The sequence below is a fragment of the Sus scrofa genome, chromosome 15 (assembly GCF_054392235.1).
Source record: "Sus scrofa isolate SSC_HxYL_T2T_F1_AM1 chromosome 15, Sscrofa_HxYL_maternal_Yorkshire_Landrace_v2.0, whole genome shotgun sequence".
Lineage (NCBI taxonomy): Eukaryota > Metazoa > Chordata > Mammalia > Artiodactyla > Suidae > Sus > Sus scrofa.
In genome coordinates this window covers 89,443,610-89,458,571 of record NC_139397.1, presented here as the reverse complement: position 1 = coordinate 89,458,571, position 14,962 = coordinate 89,443,610, and the positions used below count along the sequence as shown (strand labels likewise).

Here is a 14,962-nt window from a genome sequence, read left to right as displayed (position 1 = left end):
ATAAGGAAGGACCCAGGTTTCTGTTTCACGTAAAAAAATGATCTCTCCCTCAACCTCAAAAGCTATATACTTGATCGGGAAATTGAAAGAAGAATTCCTATCTTGGGCAGAGAGGGTTGGGACAGCAGCCTGGAACTGTTACCTGAAAGGTCCCTCCCAATTCAAGGATTTCCTAAACTAAAAGGAATTTTTAATACTTTCACAGTATTAAATATTTAAAACACTACGTGTTATGGTCATTCATCTTACTACATATATATATATATATATATAGTAAGAAATATATATATTTCTTTGCTTTTTAGGGCTGCACTAGCGGCATACAGACTCTCCCAGGCTAGGGGTCTAATCGGAGCTATAGCTGCTGGCCTATACCATAGCCACAGCAACGCAGGATCCTTAACTCACTGAGGGAGGCCAGGGATTGAACTCGCAACCTCACGGTTCCTAGTTGGATTTGGTTCTGTTGTGCTACGATGGGAACTCCCCATCTTACTATTTTAAATACAACTAATGCCCATTCCACTCCAGTAACTGCAACAGAGTCACAGCAAAGGTCCTTTGAGCACTTAACATAGTGTATGAGAAATATCTGACAAGGATTTCATTCACTGGATGCACAACTACAGTGGCAACAGGTATACAGAAACTATTTCTTGTCTTCCAAACAATAAAATATTTCTCTCCACAAGCTGCTTTTTGAAAAACGTGGCTGCACTAAGGCACTTGATAGCAGAAGCCCTACAGCGTTGGCAATATAAGCTCTTGCTTTATATTTGGTTATAAAGATTTCTCTCAACAGTTTTGTCATCATGGTGGGACATACCCAAGAGTTAGCTCATTAAGTAGCATTACGTAATTTCTATATTCTGAGTTTATACTCGAGGTAACTCATTGCTGTCTAAACCCAAAGAGCTTTGATACATTAGCCGGAAGGAGGAAAAGAGGTACATCTCAATTTTAATTCTACCCTTAAAGGGATGCATGCAAATGAAAGTACTTGATAGTGATGCTTAATTCTTTAAAACCCAGGTTTTCAGAAGTTCTAAGCAGGAAAAGCTATTATTCTTTTGAGAAAATTTTTCTGGATTTTGCTTGACTTTCTTCTATTTAAATTTCTACCACTAGTTCTGCTAACAATCTTGAAAGAACTCCAATCCTGAAATAACTATAGACACATTATATTCAAAATTGCTTCAATGTTTCCTACCTACAATCATATAAAACTATAATGAGGTTTTATAAACACCTGTTGCCAACACATGGTGCTGCTGGGAAAGGATTTTCATAATAAGTAAGTGTCCAAAGGGCTTCAAATCTCAAGAAGGGGTAGGTGCGTGTGTGATGTGAGTGTGTGTGTGTGTGTGTGTGTGAGAGAGAGAGAGAGATTAATTTGTTTATGGAACTCCAGTGATAGATGTTACTTGCTCAAAAGCTCCAACTCTATTTTTGTTATTTTTTCTATTGGACTAAAAAGCAAGATATTATCTTAGCCCCTCATTTCTCCACTTTCTTCAATTTCCATTGCTATAATTTCCCATTCACATCAGTTCCTCAAAATGGGAAAAAAAACCTGCCATCAGTGGTAGACTTTAAGTAATACAGCAAGATCAATTTTTTTTTTCAGAAATAATAGTCTTTCAGAAAAATGAATGACAGTGGATCTATTTTCTATAGAGGGGACTGTCAAATTACATCAAAATCTATCATCTTTTTCTTAGTTCTCAACCAAAGAAAAGATATCCAGACAGGAAGGGGCCATAGAAAATTTTAAGGGTTACTTGGGAGTTATACTTTCCATTTGCTTTAGCTATAACACGACTGATGAGGAGAATTAATAAATAGGTTCTCAAACTTTAGTGTGTAACAGAATCACTGGGAAAGTGTATGGAAACCCAGACTGTTATCTTCAGAGTCTGTGATTCTGTGGTCTGGGGTGGGTGTGGCCCAGTAAGCTGCACTTCTAACAAGTTCAGGGGCACTACTGCTGCTGCTGGTCCAGGGACAAAGCTTGGTGAACCTTTAGTAGATGAGGATCCCTGATATCTAAGGAGTGGCAACTCCATATCTCCTTCCTTAAATCAAATTTTCAGGGCTAAGTTTTTTGAATCATACTCTAGACTGGAGTCTAAAACTGCAGATGGCTTTCTGTGGCTTAAGAACCTTCATCAGCCAAATCCTTTTCTAATGATCCTGTGGAAAATAGGAGTAAGAAATCAAGTTTCTTGAGTCCCTCCTTGCTTTCTTGAAACTTTTTTTTTTTTTTTTTTTTTTTTTTTGTGCTTTTCAGGGCTGTACCTGTGGCATATGGAAGTTCCCAGGCTAGGGGTCAAATCAGAGCTACAGCTGCCAGCTTACACCACAGCCACAGCAATGTGGGATCTGAGCCGCATCTGCAACCTACACCACAGCTCACGGCAACACCAGATCCTTAACCCACTGAGCAAGGCCAGGGATGGAACCCTAGTCCTCATGGATACTAGTCGGGTTTATAACCTGCCGAGCCACAAAGTAAACTCCTTGAAACTTCTTACTGAGTATTTGGAATGAAACTCACCAGGTTCATAAAGCCTATCTGGACGGGGTGACTCTATTGGAGAGAAGGTGGGTATACTTACCAGAGAGGAAATATACCCAGTCGTGTGGTGATAAAAACCATGGCAAACATAACAAACAGGAGATCGCACATTTTCTGAAACTTGGCGTAATTTGCCATTTTGGCAGCCTATGAAAGGAAGGAATGTGACACATTAATTTAGTTAAACTGATAGATGAAAAGCTTCTGTCAATATGCATGAGTCTCCTTTAAGATATAACTTACCAGATGCATAAAATTGCCTGCTACTTTGAAATGTCATGCATCATATTTATAAATTACCCATGAGTCAAGGGAAATGTGGTATTAGCCATAAGTAGAACTACTGACTGTCACAGATTTAATAAAATATTCAGCAACCTGAAAAATTCAATTATATGGCTGATTTCAGGAAAACAGCAAAATAAGAAATTCTTGCATAACTGATGATATTAGCAAGCCAAAGACACCAAAACAGGAATATGGCATAACAGGTCAAAATAGAAAGTGCTAGATAATCCTCTAAACCTTTAACGAGTATCAAACACTAAAGTCATAAACTTTATGCAGAATATGTAGAGCCTTTCTGCTTAGAATTATAGGTTTTCCTTAAACAGGCATAAGGAGAGCCCTGGGGAGACAGTTTCTTGGCTTATTCTTACACATTTAGAAATGAAGAAGGTGTCAAGATCACGTTATTTCAACGAATCCATTTAGGTGTAATTTTCAAAGTTAAATTAATGGGTCATTTTCTAGATGAAAGTCACTAACATTCAGAATGTCTGTGAGAAGTACACTAATAATTGATGGTAGTGATTTAAGTGACCTCTTTTCATAGGATACATTAGTCCAGGGAAGAAATCCCATCCCTTTCTCTACCACCTTCTCTTTATAGATGATTCTGAGTGAGAACGGGTGACGCTGAAAACATCATTGTGCCTGATCACCTTTTTTTACAATTTTTATGCTTTAACATAATGCACAGCATCCACACACAGGATTACAAACCGGAGACGCCTTTTCATTCACAACATTATTTCTACTTCCTGTAAAGTTTAATTAGCTGAGTCAAACTTGAAAGGAATGTTGACAATATCCACGGAAGCTCTAATTTAATAGCTTAACGAAAAATACAAAGCTATATGAGAAATACATCCCTAAGGGGAAAAATATTAACTGAGTGGAAGCCAAGATTTTGAACTCTTAATTTCATCAATATTTTGGATGTGACACCACAAATTATATTAAGAAAGAATATATTCTGCCTCCTTCTGGCTAGGTAAACCAGGAAGCTTTTCTTTTACCTTCATTCACCAGTATTCAATAAAAAAGCATTAAACATCAATTTTTTCTGAAATGTCTGGGCCATAGAGTGCACTTGGAAGAGTCCGCATATCTCATTATTTGGATATTCTCAGGCATTATTCTATCACGCCAGAGAGAATCCAAGCGAGGAAGAACATTTGCTTTTAAGCCACATGACTCAAACTTCTGGATTATTTTTCTCTTCTAGGGGAAAGGGGTGGATGACAATTCAACCCACATTTTCTGAATTCTGGCTCTGCCACCAAGTATTATGCCGTCCATTTTCACAGACAGTAAAGCTGGCAGATTATACAGGATTGATTTCAAAACTGTAGATTGCTGTACAATTTTCTACTTTCAAGCCTACTTAGGGTTTAACCACATGGTAACTGACTGTCAGGGAACTGCCTTTATTCTAATTATATTTCTCCTTTTTAAAAAATGTGCTGAATAGAATCAATCTCGAATCACTTAAAAGTCATACTATCATCTGACATATCCAGCCCATTAGGACTATTTTTCTTTTTCATAATCTTATAGGGATTTTATAAGGGTCTTTAATAAAGGCTATGTATACTTCACATCTTGACTAACTGCCTTTACAGTAGATTCAATTTTATGGCCTGCAATTTCTGCTTATATTGCAGTGACAAATTATCATACAAGGGTACCTCTTTTTTATATACACAGTGACACAATGCTTCAAAGAGGCAGAACTATAGGCCAACAGGAATAAAAAAAATTTTAAGGAGTTCCCGTTGTGGCAAAGCAGAAACGAATCCGACTAGGAACCATGAGGTTGCAGGTTCGACCCCTGGCTTCGCTCAGTGGGTTGAGGATCCGGCGTTGCCGTGAGCTGTGGTGTAGGTCGCAGAATTGACTTGGATCTGGCATTGCTGAGGCTCTGGCGTAGGCCAGTGGCTACAGCTCCAATTAGACTCCAGCCTGGGAACCTCCATATGCCATGGGTGTGGCCCCAAAAGGATGGAAAAGACAAAAAAAAAATTTTTTTTAATTATATAATGTTATTGAGCATGTCTCTTCTAGAAGACGATAATTAAGAGTAAATACCAGGGAGTTCCCGTCGTGGCGCAGTGGTTAACGAATCCGACTAGGAACCATGAGGTTGCGGGTTCGGTCCCTGCCCTTGCTCAGTGGGTTAACGATCCGGCGTTGCCGTGAGCTGTGGTGTAGGTCGCAGACGCGGCTCGGATCCCGCGTTGCTGTGGCTCTGGCGTAGGCCAGTGGCTACAGCTCCGATTCAACCCCTAGCCTGGGAACCTCCATATGCCGCGGGAGCGGCCCAAGAAATAGCAACAACAGCAACAACAACAACAGACAAAAAAAAAAAGACAAAAAAGACAAAAAAAAAAAAAAGAGTAAATACCAGACCAAAATTTTATTTGGGATTTTATCTTTTGAAACATGCTGGAGGCCTTTCTCTTCCTATTACTTTAATTCTAAGTGATAACTGTTTAGAAAGTTAAAGTGCAATATATCCTCAGTTATTCTTAATACTTATATGCATAGAAAACATAGTTTTTATATATAATTGGAAATTCATGTATACTTTCACTGTAAACATACTAAGATAATTTGTTTGCTGGCAATAAAAACTATGACTACTAATTAATTTCACCAGGATGAACAACTATCATTACTAACTAAATTGAGTTATACAGACTTTGCCAATAAATCAGTGTGAAGCTTATAGCACTAGAAACAAAACCTACTCAAATAGTAATTTCCCTATTGTAAAATAGTCATTTCATAAATGTGGAAGAGTAAAGGTTTTCATTCTATTAATAAAGAATGCTAACATGGTGAATGTTTTCCATCACAAATTTATATTCTAAGGTCTCGCTTTCACCAATTTAACCTACAGAGAAACACTGCAGTTTCGAAGCAATCATCTATTACCTGCTCCTGGCATCACCAAGCACAGGTAAACTGATGATCTGGGGGAGTTCCTGAATCTTGGATTCTCTGAAAGATGAGAAAGAGCATTTACCTCTAGAAGCGCATCGGCTGAGTCATGGAGACACAGGACCAGGGTCCCTACTCGGGCCATGTTGTTGACATATGAAAAGGTAATCAAGCAAATGGATACAAGGTGATGCAGGAACATGATGCCAAAGTCCTGGGAAGGAGAACACATAGGCATGTTAGTTAGGACTTAGCAGCCCCACGAGCTTTCCATGCATCTACTCAACCATTCACCCCACACTTAAGGCTCTCTCTGGGAGAGAGGGCCACTAAATTGAGTAAGATAGAGTTCCTAGCCCTCTGGGAGGTCACATGTCCTGGAAGAGACACACAAGAGGCCAGGGACTATGGAAAATGTGATTAATACCAGGACTAAGGCCAGACCACAAAGGGTGTTTTGGACTAAGCCAAGGAATTTGGTATATGGGAGAAATGGCCATAGTATCTCAAACAAGGGAAGCAATTACTTGGATTTGTACTTTAGGAAAATCTTTGGACAGCAGTGCAGCTCCAACTAGACCACTTCTTTGACCAGTAGTGGCTGTGGACTTGGCATCCTTCTCCTGGAATATGCCTCATGGGATGCTAAAATAAGAATAACAGTATGCTGGCATTTCTGATGGGTCCTACACAAACAAGCTCTGAATTTTAACCATTATCCATATATAGTCATTTGAAAAAAAAATAACTGGCAAAAGTAATGGTAAGTTGGCCTTCCTTACTTTGGTCAACTTCAAGGGAGCTGCTTCTTGGCTGATGTGAAAAGATCATCTTTCCCTGGTCCTGATTTACCTCCTGGCCACCTGGACATGGTTTATTGTACCATGGAACTTCGATTGCTGAGAAGTATAGTCTCTCTTACTGATTATTATCTCTTACTCTTCTTCTGTATTTCTCCCAGAGTAAACTTGAATTTCTCTGAGACTTAAATGCTAGCACTGACCCTTATGGTAACCTACTTGAAGCCATGGAGAAAGAAGACTACTCTCCTTTAGCTCATTCATGTAGAGACAAATAAATTAGCCAAAGAGAGCATATTACAAAACAGAGAAAGAGAGCAAGTATATGCACACATACACACTATTCAGTAGCTGTTGATGTCACCAAGTTTGGGGTCTGTAAATTCAACTCTGACGACTTTTAGACAGTTTTAGAACATTTAAATAATGTTTTTTTGTTTAGATTTTGAAAGTAACTAATGATAATCTCTAAGTAATGAAATACTGCTTCTATTAAGTCCTTTTGACATTATTTCATTGTATAGTTCCCATTTTGAAAAAAATTCCAATTGTTTTAAATTCTGTGATTACACCTACAAAGCTATGGTTATTTCTACCATTTAAATTTCTGTGATACAGAACTCTTAAGAACGTCTCTTTAGGAGTTCCCATTGTGGCTCAGCAGAAACGAATCTGACTAGTATTCATGAGGACGAAGGTTTGATCCCCAGCCTTGCTCAGTGGGTTGGGGATCTGGCGTTGCTATGGCTTTGGGAGGCCGGTGCCTCAGCTCTGATTCAACCCCCAGCCTGGGAATTTTCATATGCCATGGTCCTAAAAAGCGAAAAAAGACAAAAAAGAAAAAAGAATGTCTTTATGTTTTATAAAAACAAGCTTTAAATAACAATGATGAAATAAAGTTAAATGGTATATCTAAAAACACGCACACACACTATATTTAAATAGTTCTATATACACTTCGTTGAAAATGTCCAGAGGTTACTTTTCTGCCTTGGAAAGTGCCAAACAGTAATGATAACCATATTGACTTAGTGCCAGGAAAAACAATGTATTTGTTTCCTAAATAAGGTCAGGTTTTTTTTTTTTTTTGTTTGTTTGTTTGTTTTTTTTTAAAGAAGTACAACTGTTTCTCTTATTTTCAGTTAACCTTGTCTCCAAATGAGCTGTTTTGCTATGACAGTGGTACCACTCATCTGTCTTGCATCAGCTCATTGCAACTGCCGTGCAGAACCACAGAACCAAGTAGTGCAAACTCCTGCCACCTGCTGACCTACCACTATGCCCCTTCCTCCAGAACCACATTCCCATCAAGTTCTCAGCTCACTGGCAGAGAGAAATGAAAACCACACTCTGAGTTTAATGAGTGATTATGTACAGACTCCATTTACCAGTTTTACCTACTTCTCTTGATTTTCTCTGATTTTTTTTTTTTTTTGTAGTATCTAGGATTTTCCTCAATTCAAGTTGAACAATACCAAAATGCCTTAGGCATACAGTAAAAATTGCTGTGGTAAGGACTTCCCTTGTGGCTCAAAAATGGCTCTGATAATATTTCCCACGGGAAGATGAAATCCCTTCACTCCAAGGCTATTATCAGAAATGTATTAGGTTTCATCACCTGAAGTAGAGAAATCTACCAGACCATAGCTACTTCCAAACAATGGATCAATTAAAGTGGAGCTAACCTATCAACTGATATTTTATACTGTCTCCTAAGCATAATTAAATGAAAACATAGGGCACTAATTTAACAGTTCAGTGAGTTTATATTCAGCCATGCTGAATACACAGATTTTATAAAGTCTATCTAGCTGAGTACCTAACCAGAACAATACTCTCCACATTTCCCATTGTTTAGCCCTAAATGACAGCTCTTGATTCGCTGAAAGAGTTTTTCTCGATTTAATTTTTAAATAAATAACTATAACTTGATTAAAACACTGATGGAGGATTAGCGCCATGTTATAATTAAGTTTCCTAATGTATATGATATAAATGTCAATAGATAAAGCAATGGGCTTGGCACTATAGCTGGGCTGCCCTAAAAACAAGAGATTGGTTTTTTCAGACCAAGTTTGCTTTGTGAAGCTGATTTCTGCATATAAATCCCCTAGTCCTAGAAAACCTTTATTACTGAGGGGCTCAGAGCTATGCTCTTGGCAGAAGACCAATTTTCATTATACTGTCAAATCTGCATGAACATGGAAAGCATGAATAATGGATTTTGTCTTTTACATTCCTACTTCAGAAGGGATTGCAGGCAATGAAATACCTTTAATAAAAGCCATGTAATCACTGCTTTTTGTGTTACTCTCATCCCCTCATTGTGACACATTTTTTTGAATAGGCAGTGAATCTGGTCCAATAACAGTTTTTAAACAATTGTTAATTAAGACTTTTATCAATGCAGGGTAGAAACTCCCATCCTCATGTTTGTTACCTTTGAAAGTGACTGGTGAATATCTACACACAGACAAGGTGCAGGAGACCTAGGATTTTAGGTTGAGAATGTTTTCTTCCATTTTTAGTAGCAGTAATTAGGTAGAAAGACTGTGATTTCTTATTGGCTCTCATATTGAAGATGGATCCTCAAGCCCTGATTCAACACAGACTGGCCTGGAGTTCCCATCTTGGTGCAGCGGAAACAAATCTGACTAGGAACCATGAGGTTGCAGGTTGGATCCCTGGCCTCTCCCAGTAGGTTGGGGATCCGGCGTTGCCCTGAGCTGTGGTGTAGGTCACAGATGTGGCTCGGATCCTGAGTTGCTGTGGCTGTGGTTTAGGCCGGTGGCTGTAGCTTTGATTCAACCCTTAGCCTGGGAACCTCCACATGCCGCAAATGTGGCCCTAAAAAACAAAAAAACTCCAAACAAACGAACACACACACACACACACACACACACACACAAAAAAAAAAAAAAACCCCAGACTGGTCTGGCTACCTGTGTCAGTGGTCCCCAACCTCCTGTCACTCTGCCCTGTTGCTTCTGGACCATTCAGAGCCATTATCAAGGGCTCCTTCTATGTTTCCTGCATGATATTTACCCCAACTCCAGCCCTCATTCCAGTGGCTTCTCTTATGTTAATTATCAGAGACAGGAAAAAATATAGACATGATCTTGACTCAGTCTAAGAATAAGCCTTAAATGAAAAAAATATGCAAGGGACAAGCCATCCATTTAAATACCAGAAATTGGTAAGAAAATGCTTTTTTTTTTCCTTATTACATTTCTGAATGGTATTTACAGAACACAGAACAGAGTTTCTGTGTTCTGTGTAGCTTCCACATCAGAAACTTCTAGGTGCCTATAACTTCTAGCTGCTTTTGGAATGAAAACTGGCATCCTTAACTCAGTTTTCCAGGGGAATTTTCAGCACAATAAAATATTAGCACCAAAGGGCCAGAGGGATCACCCTCTTGTTAAGACATAAGTCTGATGTTCTTTATGATGGAACTCCATTTGCAAAGGGCATTTGAAAGATGCTTCAAAGTAATACTCTGATATGGGATGACTGGCTAACGGGGACCAGCTATATAGCGCAGCGAACTCTATCCAATGTTCTGTGATAATCTATGTGGAAAAAGAATCTTAAAGAGAATGGATGTGTATACATGTATAACTGAATCACTGCTGTACAGCAGTAATTATTACACCTTATAAATCAACTATACTTCAATAAAGTTTTTTAAAAAGAGTAAGGCACAGCATTAACATTCAAAAAAATAAAATAATTCAGTAGAGGAAAAAACAAAAAACAAAACAATACTGTTTTCAGGAAACACCAAAAATTCATCTTAATGTACCTATTTTATGAAAGCAAAATTAACTCATTTCTCATTTAAAAAAAAAAAAAAACCACCACAAACAAGAAACTTGTTCTTTAAATTCCCATTTGCCAAATAAAGTATTAAAAGTTTCACACAGTTTCTTTTGGGAATAATCTTCACAACAAGTAAAGAAAAGCACTGGCAAACCTTCTCAAAAAAAGGAATAGGAAACCCAAGATTTTAAGTGGTGGTTGATTTAGACGTGCATGGATGGTGAAAAATATGAAATACTATTAAAGTGCAAGACAAGAAAAGACTCTTCTCTCTTGGATGCAAATGATATCTGCCAGCTTTCCCAAATTTAATAAATATCATTAATAAACATAATCTAACTCAGGAAGTGAAATCAGGTAATACAAGGTTACCCATTTAACAGAGTTTTAAATTCTAAGAATCAGAAGGACAGAAACATAATTTGAAGCTGATCTCATTTTATGGTAACTATAGCAGTTACAGAAATCTCTTATTTCTATATATTTTTTTTCTTTTTAGGGCTGCACCTGGGGCATATGGAAGCTCCCAGGCAAGGGGTGGAACTGGGGCTGCAGTTGTAGGCCTACACCACAGCCATGGCAACACCAGATCCAAGCTGCATCTGTGACCTATGCTGCAGCTTTGGGAAATACCAGAGCCTTAACCCACTGAGCGAGGCCAGGGATTGAACCCAAATCCTCATGGACACTATGTTGGGTTCTTAACCCACTGAACCACAACAGGAACTCCTGTTGTGTATGTGTGTGTATTTTTTTAGAACAGTTCTCTTATTTGAATCTTCAAGGTACAAAGAAATTAGTATGACTTTTACCAGAATAACAATCTCTTTTCTTCTAAATATCAATAACAAACAGTCTTCCTATCTCTTCCCTTGGGATTGAGCAACCTGGGGTAAAACTCAGAATGTTGGGAGCAATATGGCTGTGCAGGAAGTGGACTTCAAACAGGTAACTTGGCAACATACGGGGAGAGTGGCACTCAGGCTCCACTGACACTCCAGAACGAACACACAGATGGAGAGAACTTCAGACAAAACTTACATATGCTGAGAATAATCATGGTTACATATTTTTCCCATTGAGGGAATATGAAAACATAATAGAGTCTCAGTCTCTGGCTATGGATAGCTAACATCCTGACCAAGAGCATGCATATGCACAAATCCTCTGAAGAAACAAAGAAACAAGAGACCCAAAAACTGTCTAGGTTGTAAAGATAATGACTGAGAAGAAAATACATTCAGTGATTTATAAAAATCAGTTGATGTATATAAAAAAATATATATGTACAACTGGGTCACTTTGCTGTACAGAGGAAGTTGGCAGAACACTGTAAATCAACTACAATAAAAAATTAAAAAAAAAAACCCTGTTGATTCTGATTTGTCCCACATCAGGCAACTTGAAAATTATATCTCTCTCACCAGCACATAATGTAAGAAATTCCCGTAACATATGTAAACATCAACCTTTGAGTATCTACAGTCTCCCACAATTTACTTGGTTATTATATTTTTAACTGGCCTTAAATTTTGGCTCACTCTGAAGAGAATTGGTTAAACATGCCATTTAAAGAAAGGTATTTCAAATAACAATGTTTTTTAAAAATCGTAACTGAAATTCACTTTCATTCTCCTGGATAGCCTATACACTCTAGGGTAAATAGTTATGGGGGAATTTGGAAAGGGATGAAAAAGTGAGATTTATTAGAGAATTGTTTGTTTCATTATAGAGGAGTGCTGGTGGGAATGATTCAATTATCCCATCTCTATATCAGGCCATGAATAAAACTTGATTCACACTAAATCTAGAGTCAAATTTATTTCCACACTTTTTTCCAATAGACTTGATTTTTTTTACTTTTGAGACTAAACATATATAGATTTATTAGGTCCTTGAGGGAGAAAACCGTCTCATACAAATATCATTCTAAGAATAGTAAGTGCTAAAAAATTAATTGGTTAAAGACTTTAAATTTGCTACTGTCGCTATCAAAATGTTTTAAAAATACATACTGACATAGTTTGGCCTACGCCACAGCCACAGCCATGTGGGATCCTGGCCGTGTCTGTGACCTAGACCACAGCTAATGGCAATGCTGGATCCTTGACCCCCTAAGTGAGGCCAGGGATTGAACCCCCCTCCTCATGGATACTAGTTGGATTTGTCTCTGCTGCACTACAACAGGAACTCTTGCTTTTGAGTCCTCTCTCTTTTTGCTTGATAAGTCTGGCTAAGGGTTTATCAATTTTGTTGATCTTTTCAAAGAACCAGCTTTTTGTTTCATTGATCTTTTCTATGGTTTTCTTTGTTTCTATTTCATTGATTTCTGCTCTGATGTTTATGATTTCTTTCCTTCTACTAACTTTAGGTCTTGTCTGTTCTTCTCGCTCGAGCTGCTTTAGATGTAAAGTTAGCTTGTTTATCTGAGCTTTTTCTTGTTTCGTGAGGTGGGCTTGTATTGCTATAAACTTCCCTCTTAGAACGGCTTTTGCTGCATCCCATAGGTTTTGGAGTGTTGTATCTTTGTTGTTATTTGCTTCTAGGTATTTTTAAATTTCCTCTTTGATTTCTTCAGTGATCCATTGGTTGTTTAGTAGCATGTTGTTCAGTCTCCACGTGTTTGTATTTTTTGCAGTCTTTTTCTTGTTGTTGATTTCCAGTTGTATGGCATTGTGGTCAGAGAAGATGCTTGATATGATTTCAACTTTTCTTAAAGTTACCGAGGTTGGATTTGTAGCCCAGGATGTGATCAATCTTAGAGAATGTTCCATGTTCACTGGAGAATAATGTGTATTTTGCTGCGTTTGGATGGAATTATAATGTCCTATAAATATCTATTAAGTCCATCTGGTCTAATGCTTCACTCAGGGCCTGTGTTTCCTTATTGATTTTCTGTCTGGATGATCTGTCCATTGCTGTAAGTGGGGTGATAAGTCCCCCACTATTACTGTGTTATTGTTGATTTCTCCTTTTAAGGTTGTTAGCAGTTGCCTTACATATTGTGGTGAACCTATGTTGGGTGCATAGATATTTAAAATGGTTACATCTTCTTCTTGGATTGATCCTTTGATCATTATGTACTGACCTTCCTTGTCTGTTAAAATATTCTACATTTTAAAGTCTATTTTGTCTGTTATGAGTATTACTACCCCAGCATTCTTTTGATTCCCATGGAATATCTCCTTCCATCCTCTCACTTTCAATTTGTATGTGTCCCTAGAAGTGAAGTGGGCCTCTTGAAGACAGCATATACATGGGTCTTGTTTTTGTATCCATTCAGCCAGTCAAGTCTTTTGGTTGGGGCGTTTAGTCCATTAACATTTAAGGTAATTACTGATAGGTATATTCTTATTTCCATTTTATTAATTGCTTTGGATTTGTTTTTGTTGTGCTTTTTTCTTCCCTTCTTCTCTTGTTCTCTCCTATTGTGGTTTGATGACTATCTTTAGTGTTGTATTTGAGTTGATTTTTCTTATTTGTTTGTGTATCAATTGTAGATTTTTGGTTTGCACTTATTCTGGAGTTTTGATATAAGAGTCTATATATATATATATATATATATATATATATACGAGATTGTTTTTAAGTTGTTGGTCTCTTAATTGCAAGTGCATCTCCAGTGTCCTGCATTTGTACCCTCCTCTTCTCACAATTTCTGATTTTGGTGGCATAATTGTGCGTGGATGATTTTGTATCTTTACTATACATATACCATTACTGGTGAGCCTTGTCATTTGTGGTATTTTTGTTTCTGGTTGCAGCTTTCTTTTCTTTTCTGCCTAGAGAAGTTCCTTTAGTATTTGTTGTAAAACTGGTCTAATGTTGCTGAATTCTCTTAGCTTTTACTTATCTGTGAAGCTTTTGATTTCTCCTTCAAATCTGAATGAGAGCCTTGCTGGGTAAAGTAATCTTGGTTGGAGGTTTTTTCCTTTCATCAAGATAGGTATGTCATGCCACTCCCTTCTGGCCTGCAGAGTTTCTGCTGAAAAACCCTTCAATAACCTTATCAGGGTTCCCTTGTATGTGATTTGTTTCTTTTCCCTAGCTCTCTTTGTCTTTAATTTTGGTCAGTTTGATTAGTATGTGTCTCAGGGTGTTCCTCCTTGGGTTTATTTTTTATGGTACTTCTTGGGCTTCCTGGATTTGAGTGAGTGGTTCCTTTCCCAGGTTAGGGAAGGTTTCATCTACTTATCTCTTGGAATATTTTTCCTGTCCCCTTCTCTCTCTCCTCTCCTTCTGGCACCCCTATAATACGGATGTTGGTGCATTTAATGTTGTCCCAGAGTTCTCTGAGACTCTCTTCATTTGTTTTCAATCTTTTTTGTCTTTTCTGTTCCACATCCATAATTTCCACTAATCTGTCCTCCACCTCACTTGTTTGTTCTTCTGCCTCCTGTATTCTGTGTTGGCTGCTTCTAATGAATTTTTTATTTCAGCTATTGTATTTTGCATCGCTTCTTGCTTAAGTTTTATATCTTGTATCTCTTCTTTATATCTTGTATCTCTTATATCTTGTATCTTTATATCTTTT

General features: G+C 37.8%; 1 protein-coding gene across 11 annotated transcripts in view; it reads right to left on the bottom strand.

Moving 5' to 3' along the window:
• Nucleotides 1-14,962, bottom strand: part of CERS6 (ceramide synthase 6) — a 334,531-nt gene that overhangs the window by 61,316 nt on the left and 258,253 nt on the right. For 3 of the 11 annotated variants that reach the window (XM_021075469.2, XM_021075470.2, XM_021075471.2), the window contains exons 7-8: nucleotides 5,892-6,020; nucleotides 2,619-2,725 (exon numbers count right to left, since the gene is read on the bottom strand). In XM_021075469.2, the coding sequence (XP_020931128.1) occupies nucleotides 2,619-2,725; nucleotides 5,892-6,020 (236 nt within the window). Of the gene's footprint in view, nucleotides 1-384; nucleotides 2,726-3,523; nucleotides 4,737-5,064; nucleotides 6,021-8,026; nucleotides 9,261-14,962 lie in introns of those variants that run through there. The other 8 variants (XR_014829506.1, XR_014829505.1, XR_014829507.1 and 5 more) reach the window with 7 other exon arrangements.